This window comes from Dioscorea cayenensis, chromosome 14, assembly GCF_009730915.1.
Source record: "Dioscorea cayenensis subsp. rotundata cultivar TDr96_F1 chromosome 14, TDr96_F1_v2_PseudoChromosome.rev07_lg8_w22 25.fasta, whole genome shotgun sequence".
Taxonomy (NCBI): domain Eukaryota; kingdom Viridiplantae; phylum Streptophyta; class Magnoliopsida; order Dioscoreales; family Dioscoreaceae; genus Dioscorea; species Dioscorea cayenensis.
Genome location: NC_052484.1, coordinates 16,359,452 through 16,382,374, shown reverse-complemented (window position 1 = coordinate 16,382,374; position 22,923 = coordinate 16,359,452). Strand labels below are relative to the sequence as shown.

At 32.7% G+C, this 22,923-nt stretch overlaps 1 protein-coding gene across 1 annotated transcript; it reads right to left on the bottom strand.

Moving 5' to 3' along the window:
- Nucleotides 1-21,933: 21,933 nt before the first annotated feature.
- LOC120276007 lies at nucleotides 21,934-22,720 on the bottom strand. Its single transcript, XM_039282746.1, has one exon. It carries the CDS (start codon nucleotides 22,554-22,556, stop codon nucleotides 22,098-22,100), a length of 459 nt encoding a protein of 152 aa, XP_039138680.1. The 5' UTR covers nucleotides 22,557-22,720; the 3' UTR covers nucleotides 21,934-22,097.
- Between the last annotated feature and the right edge of the window lie 203 nt (nucleotides 22,721-22,923).

Genomic DNA, 22,923 nt, shown 5'->3' with positions numbered 1-22,923 from the left:
AGTTTCTATTTAAAATGTTATGTTTCCAGCTTAAAATGATGGTATTTCCACTTAAAATTTCTTCTTGTTGTATAGTTATTTGATTTTAGCAGGTATTCAGATTCTATGAGCGTATCCATTCCACCTCAGAACAACCCTGATGGTGTGGGAGGCCTTTCTTCCACAAAAGACAGCTAAGCATAAAGACTACCATTCTTTATTATATGAAGACAACGATATTTACATAAAAAATTTAATAAGTTTGTGGAAAAGAATTTATGTTAACATAATTACATTGTAACTACAAACAAACTTATAACCACAAACAAAAGAATCTAGGTTAGCATGAAGAGTAATGCATGTACTCATTTTTTAAATAGAAAACTCATTTTTTAAACAAAAACATTGATATTTAAAGAGAAAAACCGGTATTTACGTAACAAATTAATCACTGGGTATAAAAACCAATTAATCCTGACCACTCATACATCTTTAAATAGAAACAACGATATTTAAGCACTTTTTAAACGCAAAACGCAATATGTTAAACAGAAACATCGATAGTTAAACAAAAGCAATCAAGCATAAAGACGGTCGTTCTTTATTATATGGAGACATTGATATTTACATTGAAAATTTAATAAGTTTGTGGAAAAGAATTTAGGTTAGCATGATTACATTATAACTACAAACAAACTTATAATTACAAACAAAATAATTTAGGTTAGCATGAAGAGTGATGCATGTACTTATTTCTTAAACAAAACACTCATTTGTTAAACAGAAACCTTATTTCTTAAACAAAAAGCTCATTTTTTAAACAGAAACATTGATATTTAAACAAAAAAACCGGAGATTTACGTGACAAATTAATCCTGGGTATAAAAACCAATTTATCCTGATCGCTCATACATCTTTAAATAGAAACAACGATATTTAAGCACTTTTTAAATGCAAAACGCAATATGTTAAACAGAAATATCGATAGTTAAACAAAGGCAACCAAGCATAAAGACGGTTGTTCTTTATTATATGGAGACAACGATATTTACATTAAAAATTTAATAAATTTGTGGAAAAGAATTTAGGTTAGCATGATTACATTATAACCATAAACAAACTTATAACTACAAACAAAAGAATTTAAGTTAGCATGAAGAGTGATGCATGTACTCATTTCTTAAACAGAAAACCCATTTGTTAAACAGAAACCTCATTTTTAAACAAAAACCTTATGTTTTAAACAGAAATCTCATTTCTTAAACTGATACTATTAAACACTACATAATGCAACCATATCAAATTAAAAGAGAAATATATATTATAAACATTACACAGAACAATGAGATTGCATAACAACCAAAAAATTTCTCTTTCTGACAGAATACTTTACAAACCAAATGGACAAAAACAACAAACAGAATGTAAAAACAAAAGAAAACTACACAACTTCTTCAACGGCGTCCACCTCGCCTCAATACCTTAGAGCGCAAACTGATGAAATGCCAAAGAGTTGAGCGAGAGTTCTCCTTCGAGATCATGGTGGAACGAAATTTTAGTCCTTCACAAGATACCCAGGCAATGACAACTTTGGAAAGGGAAAAGCTGAAGAGGTGATGAGAGCAAATAACCGGTGTCAGTAATAGTGTTCTCTCGGGATTACACAAAAGAAAAACCGCTTCCTCTAAAAGCGGAAAAAACCATTACACCCAAGGGCATTATAGTCAAACCATGTCGCATTTGCCACAACTTCCCACGCAAGGGATAATTTTGTCCAAAAAATTTAAAATTAACTATGTCAATCACCGTTAGATGCTTGGGGGGGATTAAAAATCATTATATTTAAAAAGAAGGGGTTTTTATCGATATTCAAATTTAGGGAGAGAATCTGTGCATATTGCAAACTTTGGGGGTGTTTTTGGAAATTTCCAGTAATAATAATAATTATTATTATTAATTAATAAAAATACCAAAAAATCCCTTTGATTCTTTTGATTATATGAGTCTGTTAAAATTTTCATACCCTACCAAATCCCTTATTTTAAAAATATTTTTTAAAAAAATTAATTTTATTTAAAATTATTAATATGTTCCTAACGTTCATCACAAGCTCCACCATTATTTAAAATTACTAATATATTTCTAACTTTGATCACAAGCTCCACCATAGGTGGCCACCCTAAGTACTTAACTGTAGGCACTCAAGAGAGGATGAGCTTAACCATTTGGGTTTGAACACTGATGCTACGTCACAAGTGCTCGACTGCAAGTGCCTTACATTGGCGGTACCCACCACTAGTAATAAAGATAATTTTAGTATTTTAATATATATATATATATATTGTTAGGTCTGACGACATGGATTAACATTATTTGACAAGCTAAGTAGTGACATGGCAAGAGGAAAGTAACGTGGCATTGATGACTCAGCTAAGGAAGTAATGTCTATGATGATGTGTGGCAAAATGTTAATGTCATGACATGTGAAGCTACAAGGGTTAGAAGATCAAGATGAAGATCATATTTAGAAGATATTTCTCTCAATGGAGTCATGTGATGATCAACTATTTTTGGAAAGTACGTCAAGTCTAAATGATCTCTTCAAGAAAGGCAAGTTTTATTTAAAGTATGTTTATGTATACTTGGTAAGATCCGGGATGATAAATCATATATTTGATAGAGCTCCTTTTTAGAAAAATCTATATTAAAGAGGAAGAGGAATATTCTATCATTGGCAAGAATAAAAGATCATGAAGATTGCATGGAACTTAGTGAAGCTATTTGAAGACACAAACTAAGATATGACAAGCTTAGTTTGGTGTGAAGCTATTTGAAGACACAAACTAAGTTAGGCAAAGACAAGCCAATAAGATTATCAAAACCATATTTAGTAACACAATTTGAAGGAAAATCCAAGAGCTAATTATGGGTGGAGCTATTCAAGGAGACTAATCATATGTGGAGATTGATTGAAGATTACATGAGATATGATTGAAGATTTTTAGATCCAAGCATGGATGATTAGAGATCATGCTTGAAGATATTGAAGGCTAAACTTGGATGAAGATGAGATCAAGTTTAGTAACAATATTTCCATGAGTCAAACAAAGATCATTTGGGAAAACCAAACTTGGGCCAAGTTTGGAAAGAAGATCAGGAGATCTTCGGTGACCATCTTTGGTGAGATGGTTGTGTGTGCCTTGGTAGGCATGTCCTTTGGGAGAGGGTGACCTACTAAAGTGACGTGAGGAAGGAAGCAGCTGCAGGCAGGAGGAGCTCGGGTCGAGTCAACTGCTACGAGGCGGATTGAAGGAACTGGGAAGGTTGAAAGTCGCAGATTCGGGTGCAACTGGCTAAAACTCAGTCATATTCAGTAAGGTGGGCCATGTTGCAACTGAGTGTTGCAACATCTAACTTTGGAAAGTGTCAAAGTTAGGAAGTCGCGGAGAATTCTAAAAGAGGAAGTTTTATTGAGACGTCGGCGCGTCTATATAAGAGATCTTGCTTGAAGATTTAGGATGAGCCACGAAGTGAGAAGACCCTTCGATGAGGGTTGACGAGAGTGGGCATTGGTCAATCTTAAGGGGATATTCTTTGTCTTGAGAGAGTGAGAGAGTGTTGTACTCTTTATTCTTAAGCCTTTTTTAGTGGATTGATTCTCTGGGTCTAGCCCCCAGATGTAGGCAAGGTTGTGCCGAACTGGGTTACCAACTTGCTTGTCATCTTTCTCTTACATGATTGTATATGTGTCCAATCTTCAAGTGAGTTCTTGAGTGACTTATCTTACCACACTAACCCACCGGAATCATCACTTTCCTCATATTTTATCACTTTTATATTTGAAATTCTACATTTTTATATTTTTTTTATTTCTACATTTAAAGCTGGAAAAAAAAAGCCTAACTTAGGTATAATTTATTTGAAATTCTCCCTCCGAATAAGCAGGGGCATTTTGGACATTTGAAAAAATAGAAATGTCTGAATTCAAACATGACATCAAAAGAATAAAGGAAATACTTAAAAAATTATATTGAAAAATCATAGAAACTATTTGGTCAAAAAGTAATTCATTCTAAACTAGTATAATTATTTATTAGTTGTGAAAAAAATCTAATTTAAAATATTGCATTTTTAGTGTATATATATACAACATTATACTATTATTGATTGACTATATTAATTTAAATTAGTTTTACCTTACTTGTAATAGCAAATTATCTTGTAATAGCAAATTGTACTAAATATATATATAAACTTCCACAGCTGATGAAAAGGTAAAAATAGAAAGATATAAAGATAAAGAAGTGTAAAGAACAGTGAATTAATAGTATCAAATCATGTATTTGCATAGAAATTAGGTAATTGAGTGCTTGTTGGTGTTTTTATAAATTTTGTAAAAAAATACTAGTAGAAATCGGGTGATTGATTAAATTATATCCTACTAGCGTTTATAGAAAACACAACTTTTATATGTGTATATGACTTATTTATATGTAATGTTAAATATTTTGGACGTAAATATGAAAAATATAAAATACATCAAGATATTGTTTTTTCGGTTAAAAGCTTATTGCATACATGTAGGAAAAAAATTCTCATAATAAAACCCATTTAAAAAATACGTATTCAATGAAAATTAAATATATTCAATTTAAATATTACAATTTAAAAACAATTTTAATGTCAAATGTGCATTGAATGTTAGAATGTTATGTATATATATATATATATATATATATATATATAAGCCAAAATGCAAACAATTTTTGGTAAACAACCAATCATTCATAAGCCAGTATTTGACTGTTTGACAGCTAGTTATGTCTGAATGTGAATTACATATTTATTCCTTAAAAAAATATGAAGTCATAATGTCATATATTAAAATAATTTAATCCATGTGAAATATTAGTTTTTTAATCTTTGGTTGCGTGTCATATATAAAATTGTTTATTTTACTTCTTTCTTTAGTCTGCCAATTTATTTTGTTTTTTTAAGAAGTTATTGTAAAAATTCAAAACAAATATGAAGGGATTTTCAGAGATTAAAATGAATTTATTCATGTGCAAAAAATGAAAATATCTGTGCAATTTATGAATTAAATTAACATTTTTGGATTTAAATACTGAAACATTTATTTTGATATATTTCAATATTGAATTATGGAGCTTTATTGTTCATTGATTCTGTTTTAGTTATGTCGTTTTTTAACTACAGACACTATACACAAAAATTAGTTTTTTTTACAATAATAATTTTATTAATTAATATTAAATTAATAATTTTTTTAACTCGGATATATTTTTGTTCAAAATACCGTAGGTGATGCAGCTATGACTTTTCAACAAAGAAAAACTTTGAAATATTTTATTTCACAAAATAATTCACTGATATAGCACAATAATTCATAATTAACTGCTAGAGTGGCATATATGTATGTATTCTAATTTTTTTAGAGATATATATAAAAAACAAAAAAATTATTTTATTTATGTTTATTTATTTATTTGATGACGCAAATAAAACCATTATGCATTGGTCGATTTTTGGGATGGAAATCAGATGTTTAACCACTTTGCCTATTGCGGAGGTGACTATACATGCTATACTTATAAATGTTATTATGCAACATTATAAAAATACTATTAACTAGTGTAAAGACCCGCGCTAACACTACGGGCTCAATATATCAAAAAGGTATACTAACATTGATAATATATATTTTTAAGATAATTTTCAATATAAAATATTATTCAATAAATCTTCTTAAACATAATAATTAAATATTTAATACCAACCATATTTTAGTGTGAAATCTTTTCAAATTGTTTTAAAATTTTTTGGGTCTTTTTTCTAATTATGATGTTTTCATATATTAATTACCAAAAAAGTATGAATTATAATAAATTCATTATTTTTTGTTAAAATCCTTTTGAGCAATAACTGATATTGTGCAATTTTGAATATACTGAAGATTTTTTTCATCATTATTTTTGTATATTTGTATTACTGGATTATCTAAAAATCAAATAAAATTATCTTAATAAATCCTCTCAAAGAACATAATTAATTGATTTAATAAAATATTTTATAAAAAAGAAAATTATTATAATATTTTATTGATGTGACAAAAAGAGGCCACTTAATTATGTTGCTTTAAAAAATATCCAATATATAGATCTATGTGTAATACAAAATTTTCTGGTCTCTATATCTATTATGTTCTTTATTTAATTGTAATAGGAAATTTTGTATTTATTTTATCTTATAAGAGTTATCTCTTATGTTTTTCCTCTCTTAATTAATAAACTTTAATTTATCGTAACATAAATTAATCTATATTTATATTTTCAAAGTTATTTAAAAAAATATTAATTTCATTAATTGATTGATTAATGAACTTACGTTAAATAATATAAGATTTATGTTTGCCAATGTAATATATATATATATATATATATAATATTTAAATTAATCTAAAATAAGATATTTCTTATTATGAAATTTATATTGATATATATGATATATGATAAATAATAATTTTTTTATATTTAAATAGTTATACATATATATATATATAAAGTTTTAATTAATATAAAATAGGATATTGATTATTATTAAATTTATAATTAGATAGATATATATATATATATGATAAATAATAATATTTTCTTTATATTTAATAGTTATTTTTAAAAATAATAATTTAATAAATTTGATGAAATATTTATCATTTTTAAATTTATAAGTTTAATTTATCATAAAGAAAAATTTTTAAGAATGGATGTGTTTGATCGGTACACTCCAAAACGACACAACACCTTTATGTTTTTAAATTATAAAGTTTATTACTGGATAGTCCCTTTAAGTCTTCCAACTATTTTTTTATCCATTTTTTTTATTTCATTACGTTTAATTTTTTTTTTCTATTGTTTCATTTTAAAAATATAGGCTTGATTTTGATTTTGCACCATCCCATGTATATATATCCTTCCCCTTCAAAAAAAAATAATTTTATTTTTTTTTATGATCATTTGTACTCTTCTTTTAGTTTATCTAATTTAATAAGAAACTATTTATTTATTAACATAATTTTTTATTATAATAAAAATTTTGAATAGTAAAAAGTGATCTATAATGTTCTATTTTTAACGCTACAAACATAACCAAACTAAACCAAATGGTAATTTTGTTTTTATCAATATCATCATATTAATTTATTGAACAGCCAAAAAAACAAAAACCAAAACCTTAGTAACTTTTATACATTATATATATAATAAGACCTAAGAAAAAAAAATTAAACATCCATCATGTAAAAGGATCTCACCTTATATATATAAACTCACAAAGAACTTATAAATAAAATAGCAGGGAAAAATATTAAATTATCAATTATTAAGATTCCTTTTAAAAGAAGTAGTATTTCATTATATGTTAAAAAAAATTATTTAACTAACTTTATCACCAAAGAGTATATCTTAATTGGTTAATGTTTTTTTAAAATATCAATAATTTATATGGTAAAAAAAATTATTTAACAAACTTTATCACCGAAGAATATAGTAATAATTATACAATCATAAAATCATGTAGCGTACATTCATGAGTAATAAAATATTAAAAAATAATAATAACATCAAAATAATAAAATCACATTTTTTTTATCAAGCAAAATCGTTCCGAGACTTCTCCTGCTCTGATCTCCTCATGGTCTCTAACAGACGGTGTTGCTGTTCCAATCTCTCATTAAAAAAAACCTTTTACAAAAAACTATAAAAAAAAAAAAATGGGACAAATTAAGCTCAAACCAAGAATGGATAAGCCTTGAGTATCATATTTGCTTACCTTCCATCTTTGCTAGATACATAACAAAGTGAGCGCCCATCACGCTGCATGATCAAATAAGCTTCACAAACTTTCACATATTCTAATTTGGATTAAGAAAAAACATGGAAAATTAAAACAAAAGGTAAACATTTCATCAACTAAGCCATTTTATTTTCTTTAATTTCTTTAACTCCATATTTTTCTATCAATTCAGAGAAAAATAATAGGAATCCATCTCTTTCTTGAGAGTATCTATTCATAGTGTTACCTTGGAGATGGGAAGGTGAGAGGGTTGGGTTGGTGATTTTCCAGTAGAAAGGCCTCGAGCTCGACTCCATGATGGATTGAAGAAGCGAGTAGAAACCATCGTCACTATTTGTTGCCAAGGCTGCAGCCAATAAGGGAAAAATAACTAAAAATACTGAAATCCACTCCATTAGCGGATTAAGAGAGAGATCTAGAGAGTGGCCATGAGCTTACTTCGCCTTTGAAGGAGGAGCAGGAGCAGAAAGAGCAGAAGTGGTAGTCCGCCACTGCATGCTGGAGTCCTTGTAGACGAAGTGGTGGTTAGAGGATTTAAGGGTAACATTAGAGAGAGTATGGAATTAAGATCAAAAGTGATGTTAGGATTAGGGATTTTGGAATTTAGGATTAGGGTTTCGGAGTGAGAGGGCGAGTCGGGGATTTGGGGATTTAGGGTTAGGGTTTTAGTGAGAAGGGCGATGGAGAGATAGAGTGACGGTATACTGAGCCGCATAAGTAGAGGAACCGGTGCATGCCACTTCAGCGAGGGAATCATCTAATCACAAAGTGGACACCCGTGATTGGATAGATGCTCATTATGGTTTGCTTTTCCACAAACTATAAAAAGCTCTGGCAGGACAAATTACCCCGTAGTAATAGCCCGGTTCGTTCACTCGCGGATGTCCATAAGTTTTGTAGTTGGCGCCTTCTCATTGGTCCAATGACTAATCAAGGGAAACCGAAATGGATTTTAAAATGGGCCAGTGGAGGTATTGATGATATAGGAGATAAGATCAGCCGTTGATTTGTGATGTTTTGGTTATTTTAAATTCATTTAGGGGGTGTTTGTTTCATGGTATTTGGAGTTACATATAACTCCAAATACCATGAGACCAGAAATCTGGTGTTTGGTTTCTTGTTTTTAGTTTTCCTGTTGACCATTATGTTGTACTTTGACCTACTTTAATGCATTAGAATTCCGGATTTGGTTTTACGGCCGATTCGGCCGTAAAACCAAATCTAGATTTTTGTTTCCTCGCAAGGGCTTACGTCACAGTTGACCAACGCTAGGAGAAGGTTACTAATGAACGCCGACCGTTGCTCATGACTGCCATTACACCACGCCCTTGGAGAAGAGCTCAAAGGCGAGACCACTGGATCGAAGCCATCAAAGGTGAAGTTCGCCTTTTTCTTTCGAATTTATTTTTTTTCTCGGTTTGGTGATTTTTTTTGGTATTCTTTCTTGTTTTCCTCTTCGTCATGCTTTCCTCTCCATGATTCAAAAAAGAGAAAGGCTAAGAGTCCTTAGATCTAGGCCGATCTTCAACCATTGAAGGACTGGCCAACAAATCGACCCTCCAGCCACAGAATCCACGGAAAAGGTGAAGCTTGATTCCTTCTCTTGTGATTCCTGTGTGCTAATTGTTATTTTAGGGCAGATTGTTACTTAATTCTTTTTATTGTTAATTAGGGTAGTTTGTTGATCATTATGGAAAGGAAGATGGAGGAAGGGATGCAGTGAGGCCTACAAGCTCAAGTAGTTCATTAAAATCCCTGCCTGACAGAGTTAATTAGGTTTGGATTTCATTTGGTTTGTTGATTGTATTGGTAATTATGTTGTTGATCCTTGCTTTGGTTTTCATTTGGTTTGTTGCTTGTTTTGGTAATTATGTTGATACATTATGGTTTGTTGATTGTTAAACAAACAAATTGCTTTGGTTTCCATGGTGATTGTTGTTAATTAATTCATCTCCATATACTCAATCATGTTAATTTAGCATATGTGTTACGTTGCTAAAATGAGAGAATTCTGCATCAATGAGATGATAGTCGATTTATCATATTTGTTGACTGTTAATTTAGCATATATGTTAATTTAGCATATAAAAATTTTGTCTAATGATGCATTCAAAGAAACATTTGTTTAATGTAAAACAAGAGAAGTTTGTAGGGTTGGCACACTACATGACACACCGCTCCATGCATGTCGATTGTGCCACTTAGCCCCTGCTTTCATAGTTTAAGTATCTATCAATTAAGCCAAGTCACTGTCATATCATTTAATTATTGTTATTAATAAAAGTATTGTTTATAAATGGTCATCATATGCGGTTGCCATAAAAACATAAAAACATTAAAAATACATATACAACAACCAATCATGTTCATCCTTTTGTAACTGAATTAATATCTTTTAATATATAGATGGCTGGCCATGACATAAACCGACATAGTCGATGCGAACACATTATAATCCTTGCCGCGGTTTTCGCTGTCACGTTGATTTTGCATAGTAAACAACGTAGACTTTGTAGAGACCTACTCGTGGTCGGGGGGAAATTAGAGAACAATACCTTTCGAGGCTTGTAGATGAAAATGACACCACCAGCATTAACATGGTTCGTATGAACAAATCAACCTTCTTCAATCTTTGCTCGATAATGAAATGAAAAGGTCTTCTGAGAGACACATTGCATAGCACCATCGAGGAGCAACTGCTTATGTTCCTACACACTATAGGACATAATCAGCGTAATCGTGTTATTGCACATAATTTCCTTAGATCTGGTGAGACTGTTAGCAGATAATTCAATTATGTTCTCCATGCAATTGGTCAATTGCGTGATGAGTACGTGCTCCCACCCAGTACACAAACTCCTGTATACATATCTTCGAGACCCACCCTATATCCTTATTTCAAGGTACTAACTAGTAGGTTTGCTCAACTAATTTAATGTCATGTTTAAATCTTAGTTTTCATTTAATTAATTGTAGGATTGTATTGGAGCCTTAGATGGGACCCACATCCTTGCTTCTGTTCCTACATCTGAAGTCGCAACGTTCCGTGGGCGAAAAGCGTACCCCATACAAAACGTGCTTGCTGCTGTTGACTTCAACTTGTGTTTTACGTATGTCTTCGCTAGATGGGAAGGTTCAGCACATGATGCGCTAGTTTTGCGTGATGCACTCGAGAGACCAAATGGTCTATCGGTCCCTGAAGGCATAAATTTCTTATAATTTTCCCATATTTTGGTTAGTAAATTGGAACATGGTAAAAATTATAGTGTTGTTAACTATTATTTTTTATCATGTTAATAGGGAAGTATTACTTAGTTGATGCCGAGTACGCAACTAGACCGGGTTTTATAGCCCCATGCAGGGGTGTTAGGTACCATCTTAAGGAGTTTGGCTCGCGAACACTGACAAATCATAAAGAATTTTTTAATCTGCGTCACTCATCAACTCGTACAACCGTTGAGCAAGCTTTTTGTTCTCTTAAGGGGAGCTTCAAAATATTCATGTCAATACCTTTCTTTCCATTCAAAACTCAAGCTGAACTAGTTTTGGCCGCATGTATATTGCATAATTACATTATAAGTGGCGGCGAAGACATTTTCATACCCACCGAGGAAGAATGGGTACCGCAACAACCATCCTCAGAGCGTACTTCTAGGGAACAAAGGGAGGAGACATAAGAGTGGGTGGCACGTCGTGAACGTATCACATGTGATATGTGGGCAACCAAATAGATAAATATTTCTCCGTATTCCGGAATTGTGATATGTAAAACATGCCTTATGTTATTTTTCATGTTGTAAAACGAATTTGATTGTGTATGATGTACTTGTTAATTCGTTCTTGTGTTTCTATGAACAAAATTCAATTATTATGCTATCCAAATGCCCAGACTTATGTGCTTTTTGTAGGATGGTTAATGAAGACAGCCAGGTCTCATTAATGAGAACTCCAACAAGGAAAACAGGTGGCAACAAAAGATGGGCCACCGCTGAAAGTCTGTTTTTCATAAGGTTCTTGGCTACTCAAGTGGAGCAAGGCTTGAAAGTTGACAAGGGATTCAAACCCCAAGCAATTCATGCTGCAATCACTGCAATCAAGAATGAGTTCGGGGTATTGGTCACTGGTGCAAATGCGACGAACCATTTGTGAACACTTCACAAGAGATGGGCAAGGATTAAAAAATTAAAAGAATTGAGTGGAATGGGGTGGGACAATACCCTAAAAATGATAGTCATGGGTGAGGCGGAGTATAGGAATTATGTGAAGGTACAAGCTTAGCTTAGATTTATTTCTTTTTACATTGTACATTTATTTATTTCAAAATACAATAAAATTTGAACTTGGATTTCATTTATTTCAGATTCATCCACAAGATAAGCCTTACTTGAACAAACCAATTGAGGACCATGACTTGCTAGAGATCATTTGCTGCAATGACCAAGCAATCGGAAGGCGTGTTGTACAATTTGGGGATGAAATTGGTAGGCAATTGGATGATAACGCCGAATCTTGGCGTACATCGTAGCTTGATGATTTTGATGGCATGTTCTTCGAGGAGACCGATTACAATGTTGACATGTCCACGGCAACACATAATGCATCAGAGAGTACAGAACCCAGAAGAGCATCTTCCACGCAGTCAAAGAAAGCAAAAGGTAAACAAAAGATGCCGGCCGAAGTAGAAGCAATACACGCAATGAATAGCACAATGAAAGAGATGATGAGGGGAGAATCAGCTAATAAGTCCACACGAAACTAAGATTTTGCTAAGGAGCTTATTGGTGAGTGCATGAAACTAAAGATGTATGGTTATACCGGCAGGCAGGTTAACAAAGCATATGACTGGTTAATGGCCGATGACAGTCGAGCAATGGCTTTCATAGTGAAGGACGAAGAGCTAAGGAAATATTGGGCCGAGGATTTCTTTGAGGAACAAGTTCAAAGGGACTTTTTCCGGGGAGCTATTTAGGTTGTCTGCACTTTTTCCTTTTGTGGCATACTGAGATGCTTTTATTTTCCTGCTAATTCAGGTGATGTTCAAAGGCACTTTTGTTCAAGATGATGGCTCATGATGATGATGGTGATAATGATGAGTGCTCCACTTGATTTTGCATTTTGCTTGCAGGGAAACTTTATGTAGTGTTTGTATTGTTGTTGTTGGAAAAACATGGATGTTGTTGATGATGTAATCAGACTTATGTATTTTATTACGATCGTTGTTATGTGTGTTGTTTTATGAAATGAAGCTTTTAAAAAACTCTCAGGCAATGGATAATAAAGCTTGATATATAGTGTATGTTTATGAAATGAAGTGGTTGGGACTTCTGTATGCTTTACATATTGGTTTGGATTGCAAAGATTTGTTTCAAAAAAATATGAAATCTTTATATCTTCCTTACAACTTGTATCTCTATGGTAATCCGATTTGTTACTTATTAGCTGATGATGAATTGGTGATGAATTAGGATTGAGGAAAGACATAAGTTTCGTGATTGTCATATCCTTACAACTGCTTTTCTTGATTGTGATCCTTACATCTTTCTTATAACTTGTAAATCAGGTGATCATAATTTTTTTTTAAAAATTTTGAAGTGATTTATGTATATATACATAAATATATATTTGTTTTTGACAATGAGACAAGATGGTTTTTATTTATATTAATAACACCAAAAAAATCATTATCCTATGGGTTTAACAAAAATTGTTATTAATATTAATAACAATGTGTTACCAAACTTTGATAGATAACATAAAAAATCAATAAATATTAAAAAATACTTTTATGAGAAATTTGTTATTGTTAATAATTTCTATTTGTGTATCTTATAATTAATCAAATTTAATGATTATTCTTTATGGGGTAATCTCACCAGTGGTGTTTTTATACTAGAAATACATCCAACCAAACACATGTTTACAAAATCCAGATTTAAAAATCCTTCCAAACAAATACAAAATTTTGAAATCCAGTGTTTTCAAATACAGCAAACCAAACACTGGTTTTGAGTCTCCTGATTTTTAAATCTCAGGATTTACAATTACACTGTAACTCAAAACTCACTGCACTTTCAAATACATCTAAACAAACACTCCCTTAACTGAAAACAAACCAACGAATATATAATGGCCAAATGTCCTCTCACAATTCAATTTGAAAAAGAAGATATTTAGGGGATAACTTTAAGAGTAAGTATATATATATATATAGGGGTTACATCTCCTAGGGACGTCCCCAGAATCCATATCTGGGGATGTCCCTAGGGACCGTTGGATCAAATGATCCAACGGTTCCCAGAAAAACCCATTACAATAACACATTCCCTAGGGACTGATCCATTTCCTCCACCAGCGCTCACCCATCAACGACACTGCCTCATCGTCGTCTCCCTCTCCTCCACCAGCGCCCACGAGACTGATCCATTTCCTCCACCAGCGCCCACCCATCAACGACGCCTCCATCGTCTCCACCACCGTCGGCCGTCTTCTCCACCGACACTGCCTCCCCGTCGTCTCCATCTCCTCCACCAGCGCCCACCCATCAACGACGCCTACCATCATCTCCACCAACGCCTCCACCAGCACCCACCCATCAACGACGCCTCCCATTGTCTCCACCACCGCCTCTCGTCTTCTCCACCAACGCCGCCTCCCCGTCTGTCTCCATCAACGCCAACGCCTTTCTCCGGTGTCAAGGGTTTAGATCCATCTCTCATAGATCAACCGATTTCAGTTTGTTGTTCTTCTTTCTCGAAGCACTGATTTGGGAGAAATTATGTTAATTTTGAGATCATTTGAATATTTGATTCGGTGTTTTAAATTTAAGTTTCATCGATTGTCCTAGATTTCCGAGTTTGATTTAGTCCATTAATTTCTAGGGTTCCAAAATTTCACCGAAAGATTTAAAATTTAATTTTTTTTTTCTTTTCCTTTATTTAGATATGTATCTATGATTTCTTACCTGATCTTAGAATTTTGGTTTGTTGAAATTGTGAAAAGTGGCTGATTAGTGTGTATGAGAGTTTAATTTTTTGTGCTAACATGTTTTCAGGAAGTTATATAGATAAAGAAGGAGGCAGTGAAGATGGTTTTGCTATTAAAATCACAGCATTTTGCCATAAATTAATGAGATGTTGTGAATCAAGACATGATTGCAGTTGCCTGAATGAAATAAAATACAAAAACTTATTGGGTAATTTTATTTTTCTTCTCTGAATGGAAGTTTTCCACTTGGTTTGCAGTGAATCCAACTCAAACTTCAGAGACAATTTCATTTATGTTTCACAGCAGACTACGCATGAATAAGTAATAAAATGATGAATGTCGATACCGCCTTGATTAGTGAAAAGAATGCTGGAAAGATTTCTGTAAAAACATACATGATCAGTTAAGAGAATGGTGGCCTGGTCCTACAAAACCTTCCATGCTGCTTTGACATGTGATTCTTCAGTCAACGGTGCTCCAACAGCAAACCGAAGAATGAATTTGCCTGATAGAACATGTTTATTAGTAGCAATGATCAGCATTTCTGACTGTTTTTCTCATAACAGATATGATTGAATTCAGATGTTTAAGAATGCAGAGAACACAGATAGTGTGTGATATGAAGATTGTCCCGCTTGCATTGACAGCATCGAGCAAGTTGTAGTTTAGTTTGTAGCCATTATCTTGATCACCTTCAGGGGGGATAAGGCAGAAGCAAACAAGCGAAAAATATTCCCAAGAACAACAACCTGTGTATATTAACAGGTTACGCATTGGTTTACATGGAAGCGTTCGCACGTAATTTGTTTATATGATGATAACATAATCGTGTATCATATATCATAGTTTCGTTGTCGAAAATCCACTGGGGAATGCCAACAAGCATGATGTTCTGCTTGTTAGATTATTTAGTAGGGATAGTTAACTGTTTATTAACAAATAAAAAAACTTGATGAAAGTTTCAGATGCTATCAAAAATCTTAATGATCCATGATTGATTGATCTTGCATAATCAAAAGGATTATTGAAAAATAAGATGCCAGAATCCTGAGTAAAAGGAAGAATTTGTTGTTGGTTTTCTATGATTAATAGTCATGAAAGTACACGGTTGCTATAAAAATACGAAACTTTGGCTACTTTTCAAAAATCAATATAATTCATCAGCCATCACCATTTGCAGCTTTGAAATCAATTAGTTTTTCGTGACCAACCCAGGTGGCCTTCGCCAGCTTCTGTCCTAGCCATTTACCTGTTTAGTGAAATTAGATGTTACATTCTTGATTTAACAAAAGCGATTTGAACAATCTATATATTGTAATCAACAGCTTCTGATCCTGTTATAATAATTAAAAACAATGGCAAACAATTTATCTAGCTTTTCAGAAAAATATTCCCACTTTAACTAAAACAAAACACCGAGACTTTAAATGGTTTACCTAGTGTGTCATAGAGGGGAACACAGTTAAAAGTCTGAATCCATTGCAAGCCCTGCAAACAATTAAGTCCAAAAAAATAATCAATCCAAATTAAAAGCAGAGCCAATCACGCAAAAAGAAAAATCGGTGAACAACCTCCATTGCAACACTGGATCGAAAATTTGTTCAGAAGCCTAATATTTAAAACCAATTAAGAATTAAAAGAAACATATCATTGGGCATGGGGTTCAGTAAACATTCTCAAAGATAAAAGAGTCAAAAAGAAGAAACTTACAAATCAACTTTTGACCAAAGTTGGACTAACATTTATCCAAACGAGTTTGAACTGAAGAGCTTTTAAAACAAGCATGCCATTGACAGTGAAGACAAAATTTAAATGTCAATAGATTTACATGAGAAACATTTGAGAGAAGAACATGATGCTCAAACTTAATTATTTTTAATGTATATCACATTAGGAATACCAAGATAAACTAATTGGGTGTCAACATAACTTAGTTTTATGTCTGATGACAAAAGATTGAAAAATTGGAATGCTTGTAACTAGAACATAAAAATTTTGAGAAATCACCAGCAGGGTAAAACAAATAGAACTGAGCAAAGTTTTGCTTAGATGAGTAAAACCATCAAAATGTGAACTATTGAATGAAGTGAAAATAAGAAAGAATGTTGAAGAAAAGAATAACTTACCGCAGCAGCACCGAAGCTGACCCCGAGCCCATAACAGTACCTAAAGAGCACAAAAGAGATATGCTTAGCAAGAAATTTGTACACAGAAACCGGAAAAAAGAGACAATGCTTCATCAGTATAGAAGTTGTTACAAACATTGTGAGGCCAATTCAAGCAACCAATCTGCTACTCTATATGATACAATGCATATGAAAATCCATAAGATAGAATGAAAAATAAATTCAATAGAGCAAATAAATCTCCTAATGCACATCAATTAAAGACGCAGATAAATATATAGATCCAAACACAAAAGAAAATTTTCATATTAAAAGGGTACAAATTCAACATCCATTAATAGAAGTAAACTAAAAACACCATAACAAATAACCATGCGTTCACAAATAACCCTTTTCAGATGTGCATGTGGTCATGTAATGACCCTTTTCCCCACATCTACTACAAGTCCTTTTCCTCTTGGCTGATAATTGAAGGTCGATTCCGGATTTAATCCTTGTATTTACTCTTGGCCGCCCTTTGCTCTTGACAGGTTTTGGATCAAGAATACTAACGTGTGACCCATAAACATCATTATCTCTACGCCTTTGAACAATTTTTCCCAGTTGCCTTTTGTCTACCAACTTGGCTCCTTCTTTATCACAAACAAAGTGTCGACATGTAATTAATTGAGAACGAGATGAACGATACACGTGACCCTTTCTTACCCCAAAACCTCTGGACTTTGCATAATCCAAGTAATATCGAAATGCTTCCTCCTCATCCTCAAACTCCATACCAACAAATGGGTTTTTTGCTAATTCTTGTCCATCTTGAGACTTTGGACTCATTGCCAATTCTTGAACATCTTGTGTTACCAAATCATATTCATTTTCAAGTTGTTGGCTATCATTCTCTTGTGTTAGACCACCACGTTCTCCATTTAACCCGAGCTCATTCAAATCTATCCCATCAGTGGTATCGGCCATGATATCCTATTAGGAAAAACTACAACTAATTAGAATATATTAAAAGCTTATAATTGAAATAAATGGGAAATCGAGATAGAGATCAACTTGAGCTTCTTGAAAAATTCATTGTATATCACCCAATCAATATTACAAAAAAAGGGAGATCCAAGTAATAAATTAAAGATTATATTTTGCATAAATATGGCTTTTAGAATGTTAGTCGATAATCTTGCACGGAACCATCATTTTTGAGACATTAGTAAAATTCTCATGCAAACAAAAAATTAAACTCTCATACACACTAATCAGCCACTTTTCACAATTTCAACAAACCAAAATTCTAAGATCAGGTAAGAAATTATAGATACATATCTAAATAAAGGAAAAGATTAAATTTTAAATCTTTCGGTGAAATTTTGGAACCCTAGAAATTAATGGACTAAATCAAACTCGGAAATCTAGGACAATCGATGAAACTTAAATTTAAAACACCGAATCAAATATTCAAATGATCTCAAAATTAACATAATTTCTCCCAAATCAGTGCTTCGAGAAAGAAGAACAACAAACTGAAATCGGTTGATCTATAGAGAGATGGATCTAAACCTTGACACCGGAGAAGGCGTTGGCGTTGATGGAGACGACGGGGAGGCAGCGTTGGTGGAGAAGACGAGAGGCGGTGGTGGAGACAATGGGAGGCGTCGTTGATGGGTGGGTGCTGGTGGAGGCGTTGGTGGAGATGATGGTAGGCGTCGTTGATGGGTGGGCGCTGGTGGAGGAGATGGAGACGACGGGGAGGCAGTGTCGGTGGAGAAGGCGGTACCGACGGTGGTGGAGAGCGATGGAGGCGTCGTTGATGGGTGGGCGTGGTGGAGGAAATGGATCGACCTCGTAGGGCGGCTGGGTGGAGGAGAGGGAGACGACGATGAGGCAGTGTCGTTGATGGGTGAGCGCTGGTGGAGGAAATGGATCAGTCCCTAGGGAATGTGTTATTGTAATGGGTTTTTCTGGGAACCGTTGGATCATTTGATCCAACGGTCCCTAGGGACATCCCCAGATATGGATTCTGGGGACGTCCCTAGGAGATGTAACCCCATATATATATATATATATATATATATGAATAAAATGTACTACTATGAAACTTGGTTCATCAGTTAAAGCTGATATAACTTAATACAATACTTTTATCAATTAAAATATGATGAACTGATTCTATTTTAAAAGGTTTAAAAGATTGCACTGTTTTTGACTTGTGTTATGGATGCTGTACCATTTTCATTTTCGATCTCTCAATCATATCTTTTAACCTTTAATCGAATAATAATAGTTTATCTCAATTTTAAAAAAATATAATAAAATATTATATATTGATATAATTGGTCACTGCATATGGATTACCATTGAAAAAAAAATTTTAATTTCAATTTGAAAAATACAAGTATTGTGTGGGTGCCAGCCCCTCACCAACTATGTGTGTCATAACCAGTAGAATGATAATGGATATATGATCCCTGCCAGATGATATGTCCTGAAAGCTTTGTTGTCTCGCATAGATTCTCCTCTTCACCCATTAGCTTGTTCTCTGATTTTTTTAATTAATTTTTATTAATATTATTTATTTATTTTTATAAATAGGTGATTAATATTTTTTATTTAAAAAATTGTCAAAAAAATAGACATAAACAGAGTTACACCAATTACGAAAGTTTATAAATCTTTTAAAAAAATTTCTCCATTTGTTCTTTGATTTTTCCTCATCTTTACTTTGTTAGATCACCTTGTTACTACTATAATTATAGTGGGTGTTAATTTTGTATTTATTTCTTACACTTATTTTTATATTTTTTAATTAATATATTTTTGATAATTTATCTATTTTATATAAAAAAAAAAGAGAAACGATAACATATGAGAAGGGATGTAATTAATTTAAATATTGATTGGGATGTGATAGTTGCATGTAAGTGGGAACTGTTGACACAGAACCTTACTCAAAAATGTTGACACAGAAAAATTCTCACAAGTGGGAGATGTACACAAATTGCATCCACACTGCAATTAGACAACCAACAAGAATTGATGAAATCATTGTTAGTTTAAATCCTATTTAAGTTAACTTAGTTATGATATTAATATAGATTTGTAATCAAATATCTAGTTATAACAGTATAAATTGAAAATACGGCGGTGATTTCTTTGTTGGGCTGGCCCCGTTTAAGTAGATCCATAAATAAATGTGGGTGTCATACCCACATAATTTAAGAAAAAAAAAAATACTATGTCAACCCATTATCAAAGAATTAGAGACATACAAGGAAAAAAACCAAGAAAATGAAGGAGCGTAAGAAGGTTTAAAGCTTGAATCATATATAATAAGATGATTAGATGACAAAATAGTGCTGGATTTCCCCCATAGTTTGGGTCGTAAAATCTTGCTAGTAAATTTCCTAATCTACCACGTTTGATCTTCTTTTTTTATCTCTTTTGATGGCATTTGTTACCGATCCTTGTGTTGATGATGTATGTGTTGTTGAGAGCATTTTTTTCTATGTTTATATTTTTATGGTTGTGAATCTTTAGTTGTATTTAGAGATAACTTTTTGCAAGCCCATTGTTAACATAGTGGAAAGATTTCAAGTGGCCTTAGGTTCTTGTGGTTTTCACGTACATGATATTTTGTATTTGTGATTTGATTGACTTTTGATAGTATTTGTGTAAGATCTTGTTTTTGTACATAAAGAGAAGAAGATTGGAGTTCCTAAGAAATTTCCGATTTTAGCACATACATAGCATCATATGCAGCTAGTGCTACAATGCTTTAAAAAAAAAAAGACACCAATTTTCTTGATTGTGGTTGTTTTCCTCCTGCATTCTCCCCCAACATTTTTAAGCATATTGATTCTAATTTCTCAACGTTCTTTGTTAGTTTACTATGGTTGGATATAAGTGTACTCGTTTTCCGGGCTATGAACTGTGTAATTAATACATGTTTAGATGTTGTACTCCCCTAATTTCTAACAATCATCCCACGATTTAGAGATTAGGACTCTTTCAAAATACTAACCAATGTATCTAGTTATTTCCTTATTGATTAAACATATGTCAATGAAAATTGATTAAATACTAACCAATCATGTACTCATGGCTTGTATTTATTTCCTTATTGATTAAACATATGCTCAATGAAAATTGATTATATTACCTAGTCTTATGATCACAAAAAGTAGTAGCACACCAATTTCATTCATATGACAACCAGTGAAGCAATTAGAATTAATGAAATGTACATGATTTAGATTAAATTAATTTAGAAGGTTTATACCACAGAATTACGTAATTTAATCTCTTGTGTTCCTATATTTTTAATATACTTGCAAATCCATATATAACTCCAAACGTAAATCACAAAACTCCTCAAAACAAAAATCCATCACATGAACACAATTATCATCACAAAATCTTTATTAATTATGCATGCATGCTCACCTGAAATAAATCAAAATTGAAACTTTAATTTCTTTTTCTTTTTGACTAAAAACTTTAATTTCTTATACAATTACAAGTAAAAGATCAAGCTGCTTCATATTTATTTCAATATTGATGAATATGCTTTAGTTATTTGGTTTTGTAGTGTGTGGGGTGAGGGGTAGGCATCAAGAATTTTTCAATCATTATATATTAGGTGTTGTATCTAATCATTTCATTTTCTTTAGATGAACTTATTAATGACCAAGAATATTCAAGCACAAGACCATCTCTTTCAATTATATTCCAATGTTGTGCTACCTTAATTCTTCCATTCAATTATCTATTCATTTGGCATGCCCAGTAATCAACAAAATAGAATTTCTAGGGAATATGTTTTTATAAGAATAAATTCATCAATTCATACATATAGTATTTTTTTTTTCAAAAAATATAGATCACAAATCAAGCAAGAATAAACAACAATAGATGCCATACTAATTCTTTATATGATAAAATTTTTATCAGAATAATTGTGTTACAGACAACAATAGAAGAAGATTCAAACACCTATAACTTAATTATCAAATTAAGATGTATAAATTCATCTATAAAATTTACAAAATATGAATACCTTTCAAGCTAATGATAATAATCTCCTCCTTTGCCAAATACTTCAAACCCAAACACAAGCCATGCATGCATGCATGGCCTATTTAATTAAGTTGCTTCTCTATGTACCACCACTCTCCTTCTAGTTTGAGTCCTCTGAATCAAGAACAGCTTCCTCAACACCTTCAACATCAACAACAAGTTTGGTCGTCTCCTGCGAAGAGCCTGGTCTGGCCGGAGCTCCACCACCGAAGAGTCAACATCTCTTCTTCTTAATTCACAAGGAATATTAACAGCATTGCACTGCAACTCCTCATTGAAGTCCTCCCATAGCATGTCCATTCTCTCTTCATAAAGATATCGATGATCACCTCTGTCATTGCTTTTTGGCGAAGAAGCTACTCTCAAGTCTTTTTTCAATGTTTCCGGTGTCCATCCACCGGAGAAGGTTTTCCGGTGAGCTTGTTTGCGAGTGTTGATGATGTTAGGTGGCGGCGAGAACCACGTCGGAGAGTCGGTGAAGGGTAGATGATGAATGGTGGCCGGAAAGGTGAAGTCTTCAGGCATGTGGATATATGATATCTCTATATATGGTATTAGTATAATATGTGTGTGTATATAAGGAATGAATCAAGGAATTTTAGGGTGAGAGGGTGAAGTATATAGAATTTGCTGGTATGTGACTTGTCTTTCATGTTGGTTGGGGCATCCTATCTAGCGCCGGATTGAACGGAGAGGAATGTGAGTCATTAGACAGTGAGAGGTTCATTTATTCAATTCATATGGTTGGTTGTTTTCATATTTTTCTAGTGCTTGTGGTTGTGGTTGTGGGTGTCCTAAGTTTGCCTAGCTTTGTTTGGTGGGTTTAGGGTAAAATGGTTAATATAAGAGAATTTCAAAATAATAATTATAATAATATTAGGGAATGTTTTTG